This window comes from Lycorma delicatula, chromosome 4 (genome assembly GCF_047948215.1).
Source record: "Lycorma delicatula isolate Av1 chromosome 4, ASM4794821v1, whole genome shotgun sequence".
NCBI classification, from domain to species: domain Eukaryota; kingdom Metazoa; phylum Arthropoda; class Insecta; order Hemiptera; family Fulgoridae; genus Lycorma; species Lycorma delicatula.
The window spans coordinates 120,013,418-120,034,006 of NC_134458.1; the positions used below are offsets into that span (position 1 = coordinate 120,013,418).

At 29.6% G+C, this 20,589-nt stretch overlaps 1 protein-coding gene and 1 long non-coding RNA gene across 3 annotated transcripts in view; one reads left to right on the forward strand and one right to left on the reverse strand.

Annotated features, from left to right (window-relative positions):
* Positions 1 to 20,589, reverse strand: part of DAT (Sodium-dependent dopamine transporter) — a 132,596-nt gene that overhangs the window by 90,413 nt on the left and 21,594 nt on the right. For both annotated transcript variants that reach the window (XM_075364077.1, XM_075364076.1), the window contains exon 2: positions 13,592 to 13,771. In XM_075364077.1, the coding sequence (XP_075220192.1) occupies positions 13,592 to 13,748 (157 nt within the window). In that variant the 5' untranslated portion in view covers positions 13,749 to 13,771. The remainder of the gene's footprint in view (positions 1 to 13,591; positions 13,772 to 20,589) is intronic.
* Positions 1 to 20,589, forward strand: part of LOC142323824 (uncharacterized) — a 102,864-nt gene that overhangs the window by 78,020 nt on the left and 4,255 nt on the right. The window lies entirely within an intron of this gene.

A 20,589-nucleotide genomic window follows, 5' to 3' on the forward strand; every position in this document is an offset into this window, starting at 1 on the left:
TTGCGATTGAAATTTATGCAGGGTACTATTGCATCTCATTTAATCTGAAAAATTGTAAAATATATGTAAAGGTTTCTGCTGTTGATTATCTAGCGCGGAAGTATTTACTCTGTTTTTAAAACGAAATTCTGTTCTCGGTCAAATTTTGAGTTCGGTTCTGTTTGTTTTTGTACACAGTATAGAAACTATCGGATTCTGATAAAATAAAGCCAGCCAATAAGATTTTAAGAAAATATTAATTCCGAGAAGATAGTATTTAGAGAAAAAATGAAAAAGTTTAGTGGTTTTTTTTTTCCGTAAAGTTGGTCTTTACCTATTTACTTTTAAATTTCTTTGTAGTTTTTTAAATCGATTTATTTTAAAAATCTAAATTTTTTCTATAAGAATTTTATAATTTTTTATTACATTATTTTTGTATACGGAATAGTTTTATTAGATATATCTTGAATCTTTGTGACATAAAAAAAAATTATATTCCAAAAATGTAGCTACATTTTTGGAATATAATTTACGATTGGAAGTTAAACAAATATTTTCTACAAAATTTTTTTTAATTTTATTTTCCTTTTTCTTAAAGTTTTTTTTAGTAATACGTCCTGTTTGTGGAAATCGTAAAAAAGATATGGAAGAGGGACTATCCGTTGAGGCATTAATTTTGCTTAATTTTAAATAAAATTATTTAGGAATTTATTATCTTACCGTCTGTATTATTTGGTAAAATACAGACTGATTGAGTAAATCTCTCCATTAAAAAAAAAAAAACTAGCTATTTTTCGTTAAGATGGGTTGATCCCCTTTTTATATTTGGAGTTGTGATGTAAGTTAAAATGATGTGAGTTAAGATTTATTTATCTTACTAAATATATAAATCAGTTTGAATATAAATTTTTATTAATTTAGTAGGAGGTTTACTTTTGCGTTATAAATCAATAATAACCGAGATAGAGAGAGACCTTTGTTTATTAAACGGATATAAATTAATAATGCTTGAGTTCTTGAGGTTTCATGTTATAGCTTAAGGTTATAATTTTCTATTTCCTTGAGTCACTTTCAGCCCTACTCCATTTTCTTCATTTTCTATATTACAGTCAACCGGATGTTGTGGTTGTAGGAATTTTATGATTATTATTCAATACTAGGATGAACTATACGGTAGTAAAGCGATAAAGGCAAAGTAATTATTACTTAAAATCAACCTTTTCTGTTTTAAAATACGAAAAGAATATGTAAAATTATAATTATTTTTGCCTGCATTGTTGTATTTTTGGATTTTATGGTTTTTATTTTAGGCTGTTTTTTTTTTTTTTTTTTTTTTTATTTTATTATGGTAATGATTATGTTCAGTTCACATTTTAAGACAAGACGCTGCTAGATAAAGGGATTTATGCAGTTATTAATGGTATATATTATTACGTTTTAGGCAGATTATTACAAAATACTAAATTATTTTTATTTTAAATCCCGTGAAATATTGTCCGGTTTTTGTCATACGTAATATAGGATGTTTAAAAAGTGACACGACCTTATGGAAAAAGAGTAAGTTACAATAATTACTGAAACTGTCCTCCATTATGCGATTTAAATAATTGAATACGACGTTTCATGCTCTTAAACACATGTTGTAACGTTTGTTGAGGAATTGCAGCGACACATCGTTTAATTTTGCTCTGCAATTCGGGAACGATGTGAGGAAGAGTTTTGGAAGCGGCATCCTTGAGGTATTTCCACAACAAAAAGTCAGGAGGGGCTAAATCAAGAGGCCGAGGGGGTCACAGCCCCCTTCGAAATCACTTGTCCATGAAAACACTGACCCAAGAAAGTCATAGTCTTGTTGGCTGTGTGAACCGTAGAATTGTCCTGCTGAAACCGTGTATATTCTAGCCGGTCTGCAGGTATAGTGTTTACAAATCGTTTCACCATCTGTATGTAACGCTCATTGTTCACTGCGCCGTGAAAGAATGTCATGAAGATTCGCTTACGCGACATTGCACACCAAACACCTAATTTTAGTCCGTGCAGCTGATGTGGATTTTACTTACACCAAATGCGTGAATTCTGTCCATTCACGTAAACATCAAGGTGGAACCGTGTCTCGTCAGACCGAAACCGATCATCGAGTTCTTACCCATCTGGTGTTACATATGACATGAACCGATGACAGAAAGCTACACGTTTTCCAGTGTCTGCGGGTAAAAACTTGTGTTGTTCACTAACAACACGAATTCTGTACGGTTGCATCTTTAAACATTAGCGCGATGCCGTGTGTGCCCTACCGACGGAGACACCAGTCTGGCTAGATAGGCGTCGCATAGACTTCTCGGGATTAATAGAATATGCAGCTTGCATGTCGGTCAATTTTTCTGGTGATTGCACTTTCGGTCAACCACTCTCTGTTGCATCTGCCATATTACTGTCTTGTGGAACTTGTCGTACAGCCGCTTGATGGAGGACTTATTTGGTGCATCCACACCATAATTTTCTGTAAAGGCATTCTGGGTCCGGGCATAACTGACACATCTAATGTATTGGGAGACAATGAATATTCTCTGCTGCATTGTGTAATCCATTTTTCCTCAATTAAACGTGCATCAAAAGAAGGAAACATTCTTCTATAAGGTTGCATCACTTTTTGAACAGTCGTTAGAATGAAAACTTTGTTTTCGATTCAGTATTACGGAATAAAATATCCTTATCCATAGAGTTTGCAGTTTTAGAATAACTACACCGGTCTACAAAAAAAGCTTTTTCTGTTATATGCATTTAATAAGATGTTTTGTCGTATTTTTGGCTCTTGACTTCAAATCTGCAAACTAAAACTGATTGGAGGGCAGGGCCTTTTTGTAGTAAAGACGGATTTAAAGAAAACCTGATTTTTTTTAAAGGGATTATTTAGCCTATAGTACAGTATTAACCTTACCCTGTTTTGCTTTAGTTTTCTCCTGTATTCAGCCTCTGGAATGCCCCTTTACAGTAATCGGTTGCAACGTTTCCATCGTTGACATATCCCGGTGAAAGCGTTCACCATGTTCAACACTTACATGGTCAAGGTTAGATGGAAATACGTCTAAATGTGAATGTAACATGTACATTTTTAGAAACATATTGTATCCAAATTTTTTTTGTAGCTTTCAAGAAGCTTATTCACAGTTCTACATAGTTCTTAGTCTTCTTTTGCCCAGAAATGATTTAACGATATTTTGAGCTACTTTCCCAGATTCAACTCTTCTCCAAGTCCGAATCTTTCATTAGCTTACTTATCTGTAGTCTAAAAAAATATTCCTTCCTTTATTTTTATCTCACTGATCCTGGAAAACTTGGTTTTTAAAGTATAAGAATTCTTGTCCTCGGTCCATTGCTTTGATAAAATGTTTCATCAAAACAAGTTTTATATTAATTGAGGAAGATTTACAAGAGATTGGCAAATAACTTCTTTTTTTTTCTCCTGCTATCCGAGCTGCAATCCTAATAAATGGGTTTCCACATATGTGCCAAAAATACTTTTCATACTGTATTATCGTCTGCATAAAATTCTTATTGTCGTACGTCTACTTCATTTGTTCTACATAAGCAAGATGGTTTCTGATTTCCATTAAAAAAAAAAATATTTACATAAAACATAATCTGATAAAAAAATTAATATTTTTTGAGCTAATAATGATTAAAAATTATTAATGGCACCATTTTGAAATTTTAAAATGTAACATTTTCGAATTTAGTTATTTTGTAGAATATGTTGTTGGGTACAATTACACCTAATTTTATTGAAGTATCTGTATCCTTTCTTATCATCTAAATGTTTATTGAAAAAATACAAAATGACGGGTAGAAGGGAAATGAAGGGAGATAGAACATTTGTCAAAATGGAGTTTTTTATTTCTTTTGATGTCTTGAATTAATCAGTTAAGTTTAGAAATTTATTTATAAAACAGAGTTCCTTTTTTGTGATGTGTTTTGCAAGAATACTTTTAAATTGAAAAGAATGGTCTTTAAAAATATAACAGTAATTGAATTTTGACACAAGACTAATACTATATTAATAATATATATAGTATTAATATAGTATTAATATTATAGTATTATTCATATAATATTATATGAATAATACTAATATTAAAATATATAATTTTTTATTGATGAACTTATAACCAGCAAGTTAAATGTATATGAACAAACGTATTTTAATTTTTAAATATATTTTTTAAAAACTGATGTTAAAATTAGCGTCGAAGATTGGTTATTTAAATTTTTCAATTCTTTTTTGGAGAAATCTTTATAAATATACGGGATAAACATTTTTCTTAAATTTGATAGCAAATTCATTTAGTGTTCCTTTAATAACTATTATTTCAAATAGGTTAGAATTAAATTATTTATTTCGATTCAGTAATTAAGTACATTGAGAGAGATTAGATTATAAGGAAGAAAGAAAAAATAGAGAATTACAATATATTTATTTCATCTTATTTTACGGTAAGAACAAGGAACATATAATATCAACAAAAAAAACTTGCGACTTCATTTTATTCCATTTTCCGTTACTTTAGTAACGGTGCTCAATTCCATATTGAAATTCCTGAGAGACCTCGTATTAAAAGTTATACTTTGATAGATGTATGAATTTCATCTTCTTAGCGATCTACAGAGATACTCCCACGTATATGTTACGTCACAAATCGTACGGAATCTAATCTGGCTTTTTACCCTCTCTACTTCAACTAGCTTAAGAAGTAGTGATTGTCTTTTAATATAGATGAAATTCTATAACTATATTAAATTAAGTTTTTACTTTTATTTTTTTGCAAATATAGTATAGTACATTTTTTAATGATTGTTTATTATAACAAAAAATATAATTAATTCTTATTTAATATGAAAGTTATAGTTATTATTTCCCTGTACGTATCAGAAACGCAAAAAGAAATATTAATTTTTCAATTACTGTAACCGATGAAATACTTGCACTAGAAACCTGTAACTTTATTGATACTCAAAACAAATTCCAGAATACCATTTCCAAAGAGTAATCTTTTATTTTGACAGCTGAGCGTACTTCATGAACTTATAGTCAACCTACTTTAACAGCCTGAGGTATTTTTCTTTTTATTAATTGCACAAATAAGTTTTAAAGAATTTACTAAACTTAAATAGATTTAACAAAGAAAAATCTTTAATATAAAATAAATGTTACTTTATTCACTTTTTTACGCTTTATATTACTTTGTATGGACTTTATATGTTAATATAAATAATTATTTCTGTCAGGAGGATTGACCGCCATTAGTCATCGATGTATTCATAACAATTATGAGAATGCTATCATTGTAATTGTATATTAATAAAAATTGTATGTTTAGTAATTTTCCGGTTAATGATATACCTAAGGTCGTTCAAACGTATTTTGTCAGAGATTGAATAAATAAGGCTTTATTGGTACAGAATCATCAATTATTTTTGTTTAAAATTGATAAAACATCCGTTTTCTCTTTATTGTGGGAAAATAGAAAGAATTACGGTTTTTTTTTTGGAAAATTGAAGTTTAGATAGCTATAGAAAAAAGTACTGACAACGATGGGATAGTTTTATTTGTTATTTAGCTTATCCTTACTTAATCACTCTGTTTATTACCGGTTCGATTAAACGATTTTTAAAAGACTCGTGACCTTTTTGTATCGATTTTTCGAAGAAAAGTACGGTATTACTTTCAATCACATGGAAGTTTACAAAGAATTGGGCGATGAAATTGAATTTTCTTTACGTTTTGAAGTACGAGGAGTACGAAAATACCTCTCCTTAAATTGCGGTATATATACGATAGGCCTATATAAAATTTGGTGGCTCGAAAATCTCCAAAACTATTCGATAAATTTCATTGAAATTCAGTTATGTTATAGTAGTGTATTTTAAGATGACCCTTTGAACATTTGATGAAAGATTAGTTGAGTCGTTCTTGAGTTACGCTCAATTTAAGGTCGAAAATATTTGAGTGGGGAAAGTTAGAAGCGTGGTTCATTATGATGCTTCAGACTGGAACGTTAAGGATTCTTTATCTGCGGTATTTATTGTTACCAATATTAAACAAAATTAAATTTAAAAAAGTCGGTCTTCTTGCGTATAACTGTGCAAGAATTTGTTTTTGCAAAAGAAGCGCATTTCGGGATCTGATGGATATTTTTGTGATAAATATGGTAACTTTGGAATTGTAGATGCATCACGAATTCTTTGACTGTCTGGTTATAATGCATTATGTGATTACAATTTATTATTAACTTATAAACCGTATTTATGAATAATTGATAAATATTTATGTTCTTTTTTATATTTATTAAAGTTTTTTGAATTTAAATTTAGTAATTAAATAATATTTAATAATTTAATATTTTCATGGATAATTAAATATCTGAATTTCCTATAAGTAAAAAAGAAAGATTTGTGTTTTACTGCTTACTAAAGGATGTATGTTTAGTTGAATTTGAATCTGTGTGCATCAAAGATAGAACGTTTTTCCACGCAACGTTTTTCCTTTTTAATTGGTAAAATTGTTTCAGATCTGCGTTAATTTCGCAGATCTTTGTCTTTTTATTTTGATTTCAAATTATTCTAGTTAAAGAATTCGTGTTTCACTGACGATTTTAACAATACCGAATTTATATCAAAATGCTTGTCTGATCCCGAAAAGTCTGGATTTGGTTTTCTACCAAAAAAATATCGTATGTTTTAAAAAAATACTTAATTGAATTCGTGCTTGGTAGAGTGATAAATAAGTGGTAGTTGAACATGTTGAAATCAGGAACGATGGAGAAGAGAAATCTTCATTTAATTCCAAACTGCAAAAATATTAGCCTTTTTTCTCTCCTAGATTTTATAAAAGAAATTTTTATTGTATTTTGTGCATAATTATTCCTATTTCGGTTTACGATTCCTGTCTTGGTTTATTCTGTTGCTATTATATTGGCATCAAATTCATTAAATATTGTATGTAATTTAATTCCGAAAATCGTTTGAATCTGTGTGAAAGAAGATTTGAGAGCGGTAGAAACAAATAACTTCTAGTTCATGCCAACTACTAGTTATTTTTCTTTTTTTGATGAGTAACCTTTCAAAGCGGACTTCAGGACGAGTGCAAATAGGATTACCATATTTTCCATTTAGATAAATGAAAGACGTCAGTAGAACTGTAAAAGGCAGTAACCGGTGGCTATTATATTGCATCACCTTTTTGTTCGATGTCTTGGCGTAAACTACTTAAAAGTATTTGTAATACCTGTCTTTAAAATCTAAAATAAAGTTACAAGAATTTTTATAACGGAGAAGAAAATCTTTAATGCAAAAAACTGCCCGTTATTCAGAATTTTTCACTTTATGAATTAATGTTTTGATGGGTTTTTTTGGGAATGCTGGACCGGCATTCAAACCCGGCACCTCCTCACGAAATGCCGAGACGCCATCTACTCAGCCAAGGAGGTCAGCATGAATTAATGTAACAACGTTCCGATTTCGTTAATTTTGTCTCTTATTTAAAAAGTTCCCTTATCCGGAAGTATTCATTGATGGAGATTTTACTTTTGAGTGAACTAATTACATACATGTGAGCCGATATTAATTAGAAAAAAGCTCAAAACAAAGTTGTAATACTTTCTTGACACTGGTTATTTATTCTTATTAGTGGAAAAATAATTAATTATACATGAAAAGGTTACCTAAGATTTCTTTTTTGTGGTGGGGGTATTTTATGATGAAGTTTTATTGTAAAATTATCATTACATGTTTAAATATACCAAAAAAGTTTTACAAATTTAAAAAATCGGTATTAATTTTTTTCTGCTTCTTCACCTCAAAATCATTTTCCAAGAATTTTTTTATTTTTCTACCTCTCCTATGTCAAATGGAAGAAACTAAACAAAATTCCACTGAAAAATGTACAACCAATAAAAAGTTACTTAAGATTTCTTTATTGGGTGGTGGGGTGAATTATGATGAAATTCTATTGTAATATTATTACTAAAATTTTGTTATTTAAACTTTTAGTATAATTAAAGGTTTAAATAATAAAATTTTAGTTAAACCAAAAAAGTTTTGAAAAATCTATATTTTTAAACTTTGATCGGCTCTTCCACCCCCTAATATATTTCTGGGTCGCTTGCACTAATACTATGCCTAGGAAGACATAAAAAAAAATCGGTTAAAAATATAAACCAAACAAAAAAATTGCCTTTTTAGATTGTTGGGGAAGGGGAACTGTTGGGGCACTGTTGGGAAACTGTTGTTTAAGCATTCTTGAACTTAACATAAAGTGTGGGGGGTTATGTTTGCAAAATTTTGAAAAAATTGACCCTAAAAAATTACTTACCTCCTACTGACCCAAAAAGTTTACAAAAAAATTGCCCCATATGCACGTTTCTGTAAAAAAAGTTCATCAAAATCGGTTGATCCAGACAAAAGTTATTAAACTTCAAACATGCCAACACACACGTACATACGAACATTACCCCCATTTTTTTTTTTTTTTTTGGGGGGGGGTTCTTGGGTTCTGAAATGACCAAGGAAAAATAAATGAATATGAGAATAGAAATCGGTTGATCCAGACAAAAGTTATTAAACTTCAAACATGCCAACACACACGTACATACGAACATTACCCCCATTTTTTTTTTTTTTTTTGGGGGGGGGTTCTTGGGTTCTGAAATGACCAAGGAAAAATAAATGAATATGAGAATAGAAGAATAAAAAAAGAATAGGACAAAAAACCCCATACCCCATTTTTTGACTGATTACCACCATTACTTTCCTTCTTGCAGCATGGTTCTAGAACTATGATGCCGGGAAAGTAAAATGAATCACTTAAGATATAATATGATATCTTTAAATTATTATACTGCACATGATTCATTTTCAGTGTTAATTGAAAATTGTCAACTTATTTAAAACGAAAAGCTCTTCCCCTTTCCCGTTACTTTTAACCCCTTCCCTTTTTCAGTTTCAATACCATTTTACTTCTAATACATCGCAGACGACTACTAAGTGTTAAGTTAACTAGAATGTATTGTTTAATTTTTCGTTGGAACAGGGGGATCGGAGATGATGAAGGTGTAACTCGATGAAGAACAGTGTTGATTAACGGGGGTTGTTAATGTTAGAGTGAGAAATAAGGGAGAAAGCGAATCTAGACGAAATTGATTATAAAGGAAGGAGTTTGTAGAGATTGGCTGCATAGTTAGTTTTACGTCGAACAGAAGGAGAACGAACGATTTATGTGGTAGGGATAGGTTAAGAGTTAAGGTAGCACAAGTTGGTCTATTGGATGCTAATGGGGAGGGTGAGATGTCTCTTATCCGAGATTATTAAGTGGGCTGCAATTTATTTAGAAATTTGAGAGATATTAACTTAAATGACTGTCCTTTTAAGTGTTCTCTAGTGCTATTCTTTTTAAAAATGGCTTATCCTTCACGTAATTTTTGTTGTTTTATATTGATAATCATTGCCTTTATCTAACTGCCAGTTTATTCATTTTTTTTCTTAATTAAAAAACAGTTTTAATTAGGTTTTGGTTTAATTTGGTTAATTTAAGACACATTGCTTTAATCGAAATCGGTGCACATATACTTTCCCGGTGAATATGGTTAGAATGGATATAATAAAGGGGAAAGTATGATAATCTTTTCAGAAATGAAGTATTGGTTTATTTTGCAAATCTTTACCTTTTTGGAGTCCAAGTAGTTCATATAAACCAAAAAATCGTATTATATGTGTCGCGCTGCTTTTGACCTTATAACTCAACGTTGACCAAACCGATTTTCTACAAATTCGGCTCTAATAATAGATTTCTATGTATGGAGCGTTGGTCATATTCATTTTTTTTCTCAAAATTCGTTTAGTGGATAGATCACGAAAAAAAAATTTCGATTTTCTTTCGAGGTATTTTAGAGAAAACTTCATTAAAGCAAATTTATTACCAATAATGCGTATAAATAATTTTAAAAAAATTTTCAAAAAATCAACTCGTAAAAGTGAAATAAATGTATTTTTTGGTTTTGCTCTTCCTTCTGTTAGTTTAAATATTTAAAACATTTTTTTGAAAGTTCCGTACTCATATATAAAACTATAAAAAAATGTCTACAACATTTTTTTTAAATTTAGTACACGTGCACATGCTACATAATTGTGTTAAGTGCATTAAATTTAGTAAAAGAAGATGTAGTTTATTTATTTATATATTTTTTCTCACACGATGATCGTTAATATAATCACAGAACAATGATTTTAATTAAATTGTTACTTTTACACGCAAACATGTAAAGATAGATTACCGTGCCGTTGTACACGAAATCAAAGTTCGAACTAATGTTTTTTAAAAATATCTGATAAGATTCTACTGAAAAATAATCGTACGCAAAAAAACGAGTCTATTAAAGTATATTTTAGTTGATATCTGATTTAAATTTTTTTAAATATGTTGGTGTCATATGCCAGAAATGTTAGCTTTGTAAGATTAATATAATAGCAGAAACATTTTGTAAATCGGATGATTATACACATAATTATTCTTTATGAATATTTATTCGTTCATAAATAAAGTATCAATGAAAAAGGAATTTCAACGTTACGTCCCAAAATAAAATTTTTAATGATATCAGGAGGATTAATTATTTAAAAACTACTTTGCCCCCAGCGCAGCAAAGTCCAGGAGTTTCATCATTCAATTTTTTGGCATGGCAGTGATTATATATTTTAATCGTGTACCTATTTGAATATCTTTCGAATTCGAATAGACAATGTCAAAATGAAAATCAAAAGCTGATTTGAGACTTAACATATTTCTGGTAGGTTGAATTCAATTTTGAACCGAACTTATACGTTGCACACGTAATTACTAAAATTTATTTTCAATTTTTGACATTCTATATGCATATAGTGCGGGCAAAGCCGCGACGGGTAATTCTTGTCGTTTAATGTTTTTTAAAATATTTTTTTGTTTCAAGATACTAGTTGCATTGTTCACACTTGTTATTGGCTGTGACTAGAAAAGTACAAATACTTTCAGATCTTCTTTTGATAAAAAAAAAAAATAATAAACGATATGTTCGAGCAACTGCATGTACTGTGTAACGTTCGCTGTTAAATGTAATTACATTTACTGCGTGCTTGAACTCAATTAGCATTGTAAATAATGTTGAGAATAATAATGAGTGACAGACGTGATCATAAACAATTATTTCGATTATGAAAACCAATATTAACACAATTTTTTTCCATGTGTTTTACGGCATATTAATGAAAGATAATCTTAAAACTATAAATGTGCATCGTAGCATAACGGTTGCTATTGCATAATGAGATTCAACACAGCGAGGATATAGTTTATATAAATTTTAGATGTATCAATTATTTGATTCTGTATTAAGACAAATGTTCAGATTAAAGTCTGTTACCAAAATAAAATTTTTAATGATCTCAGGAGAATAAGGTATTCAAAAACTACTTTGCCCCATGTTCAGCAAAATTCAGGAATTTTATTGTTCCATTTTTTGGAAAAAAGGATTTTATTCCTTTTTCATTTTTAACGTAAAGACGGTTAATTCAATTTTCAATGACGTAATAGAATATTTTTATAGAATAAATAAAGTAAGATATCACTCCGCTATCTAGAAAAAAAAATGGAGCCAAAAAAATATGTTTTTTACAATAACTGTAAAAGACATCTTTTATTTGGGGTATTTTTACTTTTATTATGGGGTATTATTATATTATACATATGAGGTATTATTGTTATATTATTTATTTTAGAGTGATTTTTTATAGTAACTGTAAAAAACATTTTTTTTTAACATAAATATTAATTTAGATTAAGTTTTCTGTTGAAAGACATTGTAATTTTTTGGGAGGGAGGGAAGCATTAATAGAAAGTATGCGTTATAATCAAAATAACCTAAAAAACGTTTTACTTAAAAACTAACGGTTTAAAAACAAAATAAATTATTTTCTGATGATCTGGAACCTTTTTGAAGTTTAGAATTTAGTCTAATGTTAGTATGCTTGTTATATAAGCGCAATTTAGTGGATTTTAGTCGCAAAACCGCCCGTTTTCACTTTATTTTTTCATTTTGACGGGATTCTTAAATCCGGATGCCCTTCCTGATGCCATATTTACTGGCGGAAATGTGGTGTGTAAGTGTTTTAACATATGAAAAAAAATTATCCCTGACTGGGATTCGAACTAAAAACTTTTCGGACGTACAAAGAGACATTACAGTTTTTATGTCTTAAGTATTGGATTAGTTATTAGTTGCGCTTTACTTTATCATAGCTCTCTAGAAGAAAATATTGATAAGTCAAAAATGGGGTATGGATTTTTTTTTCATTTCTCTACGTTTGACCTAGGGACCCCAAAAAACAAAAACGTGGATGGGTAATCTTCGTATGTACATGTGTTCGCGTGTTTGAAGCTTAATAACGTTTGACTGTTTAAACCTATTTCGATGAAATTTGGCACAGAGACTCTTGTATATGGGGCAATTTGTCGGTAAAAGTTTGGGTTCATTATCTCCATGGAGTGAGGTAAATAGTTTCTTTGGGGTCAATTTTCTTAAGATTTTGCAAACGTAATCTCACTTTATATTAAGCGCGTATATGATTATCTAACAATTTAAGAGAAAAAATTGCCTCCAAATTTTTCCCCTTCCTCAAAAATTGATAAAAGCTATTTTTTTTTTCTATTAACCAATTTTTTTTATGTCTTTCTTAAACCATAAGCCTACTCCATAATAATAGTGGAAGTGGCCCAAAAAAATACTTTGGCTCAAAAAAAATCGTAAAAAACGATTTTTTGAATTTTTTAAGTAAGATTACTTCTCCACTGTTTAAGAACAAATAACCAATAACAGGAAAGTAAAACAACTTTGTAGTCAGATTTTTTAATTTGACGTTAACTTCAAAAATGGAAATCTGAAATAAAATCAAATTTCATTCATTTTTATCAGTATTTTTGTAAAGGCGCTTTTCTTTTAATTTATTTCAATTAAATATTTTTTAGTAAAGTTTTTATTTAATTTCCTTTTTGTAGTACCAATTTTCAGATAAAATTCTATTGAATTTATTTTTGTACAATTTGAAAATTTCACATTATCTATTGATTATATTTTTTAACTTATATTTTATTACCTACTCATGTATTAATTGGCTTTAAAATGTTATTTTTTGGAACTTCTAGCAGTCTTAAATAATTACTGAAAGAATTACTTTTTTTAGTTTAAGTTCGTACAACTACCTGCTGTTGAAATTTATAAATTTCGAAGAAATTTCGTTTTGTTTATCCAAAAATTATCTCACTCATTTACTTACAACATCCAAATTGAATTTTCAGCTATTTTTTTTCTCAGAATGATAGCTGGTTTCTAACATTTTTTGTTTGATATGTTACATTTATTGTATAATTTACCATTACCGATTATTCCGGTACAATTTCTATCGTTGAGAAAGTGTTATCAATACCATATTTGTTTCCTCATCTTTCTTCATACTTTCACTATCAAAGTTTCATGCACTTATATTTTATTAAATATTTAAATTTATATTTTATAAAGAAATAATTTTTTACCTCCGCCGTTCTTGTAGCACAAATATGGGAATCTCCAAACATTGGCCAAGTCGACTGCAAATCCGATAACAGAGAGAAGAAAATCGACCTTGCCGGACCATGTTTCCCGGGTGGAACCCTCCACTTCCACATCCAGGGATTTAACGTCAGCCGCCATTTTACCCTAGCGGCGGCGACTGCCTGTAACAGTAAAAGAATATTCTATTATATTATTATCAATTTATTATTTTTTTACTTCCTATAAGTGGGGTTTTTTAAATAACATATGGACCAGTATTTTGTATTCCTACTATAAAAAAACGACTCGCATAGATTTTTTAAAAATATTTTTTTTTAATTTTATAGTTCCCCGAGTTCAAAAGTAAAATTTAAAACGTTTCGACTAAATTCCTTTTGTATGGGTAGATATCAGTGCGTAGTCTATATCTATTGGTGTATATATATATATATATATATATATATATCGTTGTTCATTTTATGTTCTTATGTACTAATTTTATGAGTTCTTTATGTACTAAGATTGGTTACAAAATGAGGAATGCGGAATTGTAATTGGTTTAAAGTTATTGTATTCCGATCGGTCAGTCCCATTCCCTGTTGTGATTGGTTACAAATTGAGGAATTGCGATTGGTTGAAATTTAGTGCGTTCCGATTGGTACATTGCATTTAAGGTACAATTTAACCTGTATTCGTGAAATTTGGTATGGTGATTTGTATATTATGAGAGGGGGTTAATTAATCGAGCAAACCAAGTTTTGTTATAATTCTCCAATTTTATAATAAGCTGTTCTCCGTGGCGTACTAGTACGTAGATCCTGGAGTATAGAATTTTATTAGATCCTGGACTATAGAATAAGTAAAAGATGGCGTAACAGAAACTTTGTGTGTTTCACAGAAACAGTGTTAATGTTGTAAAAAGTGGTAAAAATCGTAATATTCTCAGTTACGTTCAACTTTTGCCGTCGGGTGCTGCTACCTAGCGAGGGCTAGAGCTCTTCGGCAAGCTATGGTTATACGATGTTACGTCATAATACCGCAAGGAGTGGTCATTATGATGTAGCGACTTCTATTCATTCGGCGCCAGAATCTGATCCAGACCGGTCTGTCTGTACATTCACTCCGGATGGACGCTTATTTTATTTGTATACTTATATGTTATTAAATTCAATTAAATGTATTAGGTTTTATTTTAGATGTTCAATTATATGTTATCGAAATGACGACAAGAAATTAAATAACAATTTAATAAACAGCAAGGCATTGTTTCAATTCATCACCTATGCATCTACAGTTCATACTCTCTCTAAAACCTACCACAAAGGTTTTATGGTCTTCCACATCGCAAGGGATCTAACATTCTCTTAATTTTATTTATTTTCTTATTTAGTTCTTAACAGATTTAAAATATGAAGTAATATTTCATAATTCAAAAAATGTCTATGGAAAGAATAAGAACTATTTTAATATAAAGGATGGCGAATAAAAAAACATATTGATTTCTTTTTATGTGATTCGCTAGCTCGGACTTGGTAAAAAGGAGTTTTTGTAGCGTATGAATAATTTCAGCCTGACTGGAATTTGAGCCCAGAACTTCCGGATGAAAGGCCGAGACGCTACCTACCACTCCGCCACAGAGATCGGCGGAGTGGTATTTATTAAATGATAAACTAATTAACCGATGTTCTTCCAGATTTTCCTATTTTTATTACATCAAAATTCTAAAAACTGTTTCGTGTAAGAATTGTTTCAGATTGTATTTCTTTTAATTTTTACTTTCCCGCCTATTTACTCTTTGGTTTGCTTGGTATTTCTCCCGCCACCACCCCATACAGTCGCCCTAAAGCATAAGGTCGAATTCTGTGCCACAAACGGCTACTGAGCCACGAAACAGTTTAGCGACTAATGTCCTAAATAGCTCCTAGAGCTTACCTAACAGCATGAGCGACTAAGCGCGGTGCCGTACGCCACCGGCTTACGTGTTCCAAAAACTTACTTGTCATATATTTACTAAAATGGGTAGGCGCACCCCGTAAACTACTAAAAATATATATGACATCCATAAATTAAAATTAATTCGTCTAGACTGCAATTCGCTGCCACGCTTAGGTCGCTGAATGCCAGCAAGTACCTGTCCACCATATTAAAGCGCTTGGAACATTAATTGGCTGGAGGTAGCCATACATTTCTAGGTTAGCTTCTGACAGCAGTGCGGTAGGAGTCTTTCCGTTAAGTAAACTACAGATGTCGGTTGAACATAGCACCACCTATTTACTGTTATAAAAGTTTACCCGATTAGAAAACTGTTGTATGTTAGGGTTTTTACAGATGATGACGTTTCATGACATTCCTCTAACCAAAAATGCAATTTTAGCATTGAAATATCCTGGAAGAATGTATGTACTATGCACTTTTGCATGTATTTTGGCCAGATTTTTACTTAATATCTTCAGACTGCATGTACTTATTTGGATGAAATTTGGCACAATGAAATTTTGGTCACAATTGTTCAAGGGGACAGGGAAATACGTACCTTATGAGCCCTATCTCGAAGTTTTACTCAGAGGGTAGGTAGATTGTTTCATATAATTTAATGTCTCTTAGAAAAGATGACTAAAAAACTTTCTGATTTGGTCTTATTCAAATCTCCATAAACTAGGTTGGTGGCAAAAAACTATTTTTTGTTATTTTCGAACGTCACATTCTTCTATTAATTAGATGATTTCAAAATTTTGAATTAGTTTATTTTTATTTGGGAAATTTCATTTAGGATCGGGGATATTGAACCTGATTTTTGTCATTTTTTCTTATATCTTCATACTGGTTTAACCAGTATTTTATGAAGTTTTACATGATGATTTTTAAGTATGGATTTTGAAACCGATTTCTAGTCTGTTACAGTTGGTTTTTATTGTTCAAGGGGTTGAGAGATACGATTACCATTAAAAAAAAAAATTTTTCTTTACATAATTCTTTACTTTTTCTAATTGTTCCATTTAATTTCCCTCCAAAGGTATGTAACTCTGACTGTATATTTATCCCTGTAATCTTTTAACAAAATTCATCCGAGCGAGTATACAATTTAAAAAAATTGTCAAGATGGGAGAAGGATTTCCCGTTTGAAATATAAAAGACGTTTACGTGAAATCTCTACACAATTTGAAATAAAAAGAAAATTTCCTGGAGAAGGTATTTCAAATTTTTTATTTATGTCTGTTGAAACTTTTTTAAAAAAATCATCTTAAGCGTGTAAATTAAAAAAAACAAAAACAAAATGACCCGAAAGAGTGGCGGATTTTTTTAAAATGCATTTTGAACGAGTAAATATATTTCATGTAAAGATCGGCGGAGCCTATCGGTAATATTTTAGTTGAAGAAATTAACAGAAATAGTTTATTTAGAATATACTTTACTCTTTATGGATATTCCCGTACAAATACAAATGGAGATACAAAAATAATGTGTTTATGGATACAAACTAAAATAATTAGAATATACTTTAGTATTCTATTAAACCTAAACATAACGTTTTAATAAAACGTATTTTAGTAATCTCAGACTTTCATTATAAATAGTTATGCTATTCTTTTTACCTGCCTACAAAAACATTAAACTATAACATTTTTGATTAAATCTTTGATAATTGTAAAATAGATCACACATCTTTGGTAAATAAAATTCAGTTTATTTTCTAAATTCCACTCGTAAATATCGTTTAGCTCTTTTTTTACAGTAGGTGATTTAATCAAATTGTTTGTACTTGAAAAGTTATGCTGTAAAATACTACGACATACTCTCTGTTTAAGTCTTACTATTTACTTATAATGGTGATGTATTTATGTAACATACATACTGACATTCTGATTTATATACCAAGATACTGAAGTTTATTTTCAATGTATTTATGTAATATATTGTTACGGAACCATATAATATGAATTTTGAATTTGCTTTTCTAATAGTTTTATTTGATACTCTACGATTGTTAACAGTTTTTTTTTTATCGTAGAACTCTACTATCCGCTATTTTCCGTTCTTCATATACATATTACCGTTTACGTGACTGAATCGAATCGTTTGATATTTATTTCATTAAAATTGGTTCTGCCATTTTTTTGTATTTACGGGGAAATAAAGATATTTCTTTATTACCGTAATACATATCTCCTTTTGGTTTATCCAATAATATTCTTAATTCGAATTTTATCGTATATTATGAAGATAATTAATAAGCTTAAAACTAATCTGTTTTTTTAATTAAGCGCGACTAAAATAAGAGTTATTCGAAAGCATTCGCGTTACTTAATGATCTATTTGATTACCTGCTTAAAACAAGCAAATTAATTTAGCATTTATAGTTCGTAAATAAATATTAGTATTAGACAGATATGATTTGTTGTCACGATTTCATCATCCTATATCTAAAATAAAGTGTTTTGATGATGTTTACTGAATTGTGTACTACACAAATCTAATATAGAATGTCTAGTATCGGACAAATTGACATCCCTACATAAACCGATCACCAACATATGTCGCTTTTGTTCATTTTAAAGTACTCCCATCTTCTTTTGATTCACCTCTACCTCTCATTAACTTCTATTTGTGTATGAATGAGTGAAAAACATCGATTTTCAACAACCCCTGATTTTAATTAAATAACAAAAAATACGTAATGACGTATGAATATTTTTATATCATACAAGTTTCAATGGAAGATTTAACAAAAAAAAAAACATTTATTTTTTTAATTGTTTTGTAATATAAAAATTAAAGAAAATAAGAACGCACATCATGTTATATTTTTAGTTTATTAATACTATATTTTCTGTTATGCGATGGAAAATTATTAATTAAAAAATAAAATTTTGAAGTATTAAAAATAAGTATTGAATACGTTTTAATAGTCTCAGGTATTGCATCATATTGTTTAACATATTGTTGCTAGCATGAAAATCAGAATTATGAATCGATTGTTTTCTTTTAATTACTGAAGAGCTGTCATTTTTATTTAAACTGTAAATTAAGATTTACTACAATAAAAATGTGCTCTTATTATAAAAATCTGACAAAGTATTACATGATTTTCCCGGTTTATTAATAATAATAATTAAAAGTTAGAGCCAAAAATACAAAATATACATTTTTTTTTTAGATGTGGGGAATAAATTTTAAGAAACATTTTTCTAAAAATATTCATATATAGGTTAAGCATAACAAATTTTCTTAAGTAAAGTTTTCTTTAAATTTAACACCCCCTTCAATAAAGACTAAAATAAGAAAAACAAATTTCAAAAAATGTTTCTGTATTTTAGGTCCGGGGCCTATCATTTTAAAAAAATTGTAGACATTTCTTGATAGCTCTGTATATCAATTATAAAGTTTCAAAACATTTTCGAAAAATATTTAATCCGAAGGAAAATAGAACAAAAAGACACAAAAAACAACATATATTTCAGTTTTAAGAGGTAGGAGTTGATTTTTTTGAATTTTTTTTTTGTTGGTATTATTTATAATGCATTGTAGGTAACAAATTTGCTTTAACAAAGTTCTCTCTAAAACGCCTCTGAAGAAATTGAAATTGGTCTTTTCGCGCGATATCCTCCCATCCCGTCAATAATTACAAAAGAAGTAATAAATATGATGAAGGCCCCGTACAGTGTATAGAAATATTTGAGTCAAATTTGGAGAAAATCGGTTCGGTCAGTCCTGAGATATGACCTCAAAAGTAGTTGACAAACGTATGTACGCACGTATTTTTTTCTAGTTAAACTAGTTGTACCCTAAAACGTAAAGATTTGAAAAACTTCCGACACCCCTTTTTTGTCATGATAACCATTCCCTCCCCTTTAATATAGCTATTCGAGTTATATTCTCTGGCAAAGTAAAAATTTATCTTCAGTAAAATATATCCTATGTTATAATACATATATAACATAATAGATAAAATTTAATACAATAATATATATTATACTTAGTTTGAATTTGAAGAGAATGTATCTGAATAAAAAACTGTTATAAAATATAGTATATTAAATGGTTTGACCTAGGAAAAGGAGTAACACAAAAGTGTTGCTTTTCCCCAATTTTGTTTTTCAATGTGTATTATATATTGAAGATTATATATAAAAAAAGATTTAGGAGGAAAGAAATAAATTGTGAAAATAAATAAATTGCAAATATATGGTATTTTTAGGAGGTGAAGCTAAAGATATTTTAATTTCAAAATTATAAGATATAACTCAGCACAAAGTGAAAATAACTTTTAAGAAAGGAAATATATTGAGAAAAAAAGACGATAAACAAACGAATATCTACACAAAAGTTGGAAGAATTTACAAGCAAAACAGGTGCTATTGAACAGAAGATTGCAAAAGTTTAGACGTAAAAAAGAATGTAGTAATGAATAATGAAACATTTAATAGAAAGAAATATTGTTATCCACTAATATGGTATTACAATTGAAGAAGCGTCCTGTGTTTGGAGTGTACTTCTTTATCGATGTGAAACATAGACTAAGCAAAAAGAGGAAAAAATAAGGGCCGGAAGCATTTGAAATGCGGATTTGCTGAAGACTGGAGAAGATTAAATGCATAGCCGGTGTAAAAATGAAGGACAGTGAATGAGAACAAATTCTTAATCTGAACGATTCCCAATAAGAAAGTTAATTTCCTAGGGTTTGTCATGAGAGGAGAACATCTAGGATTAACACAGTTCTAGGCGGATCAAAGTAAAATAGAAGGTGCAGACACCAGATGGCGTGTGAAAGGTTACAAATAATTGATGATATAAAAGGAAATGTGAACTATCAAAAACTTACCTAGAATTGGAAGAGAACGAAGGTGTATTTGAGACAAGGGACCTACTTTAGGGCGGATATCTTATCATGATGATATCCTTTCTTAAAGAGAGTTTCCAGACACTCTTGGATACCTACCTATTGTGTTTGTAAATTATTAAAAAAAAAAAAAATTGAAGTTTAGATTCTGTTTGGCTTTTT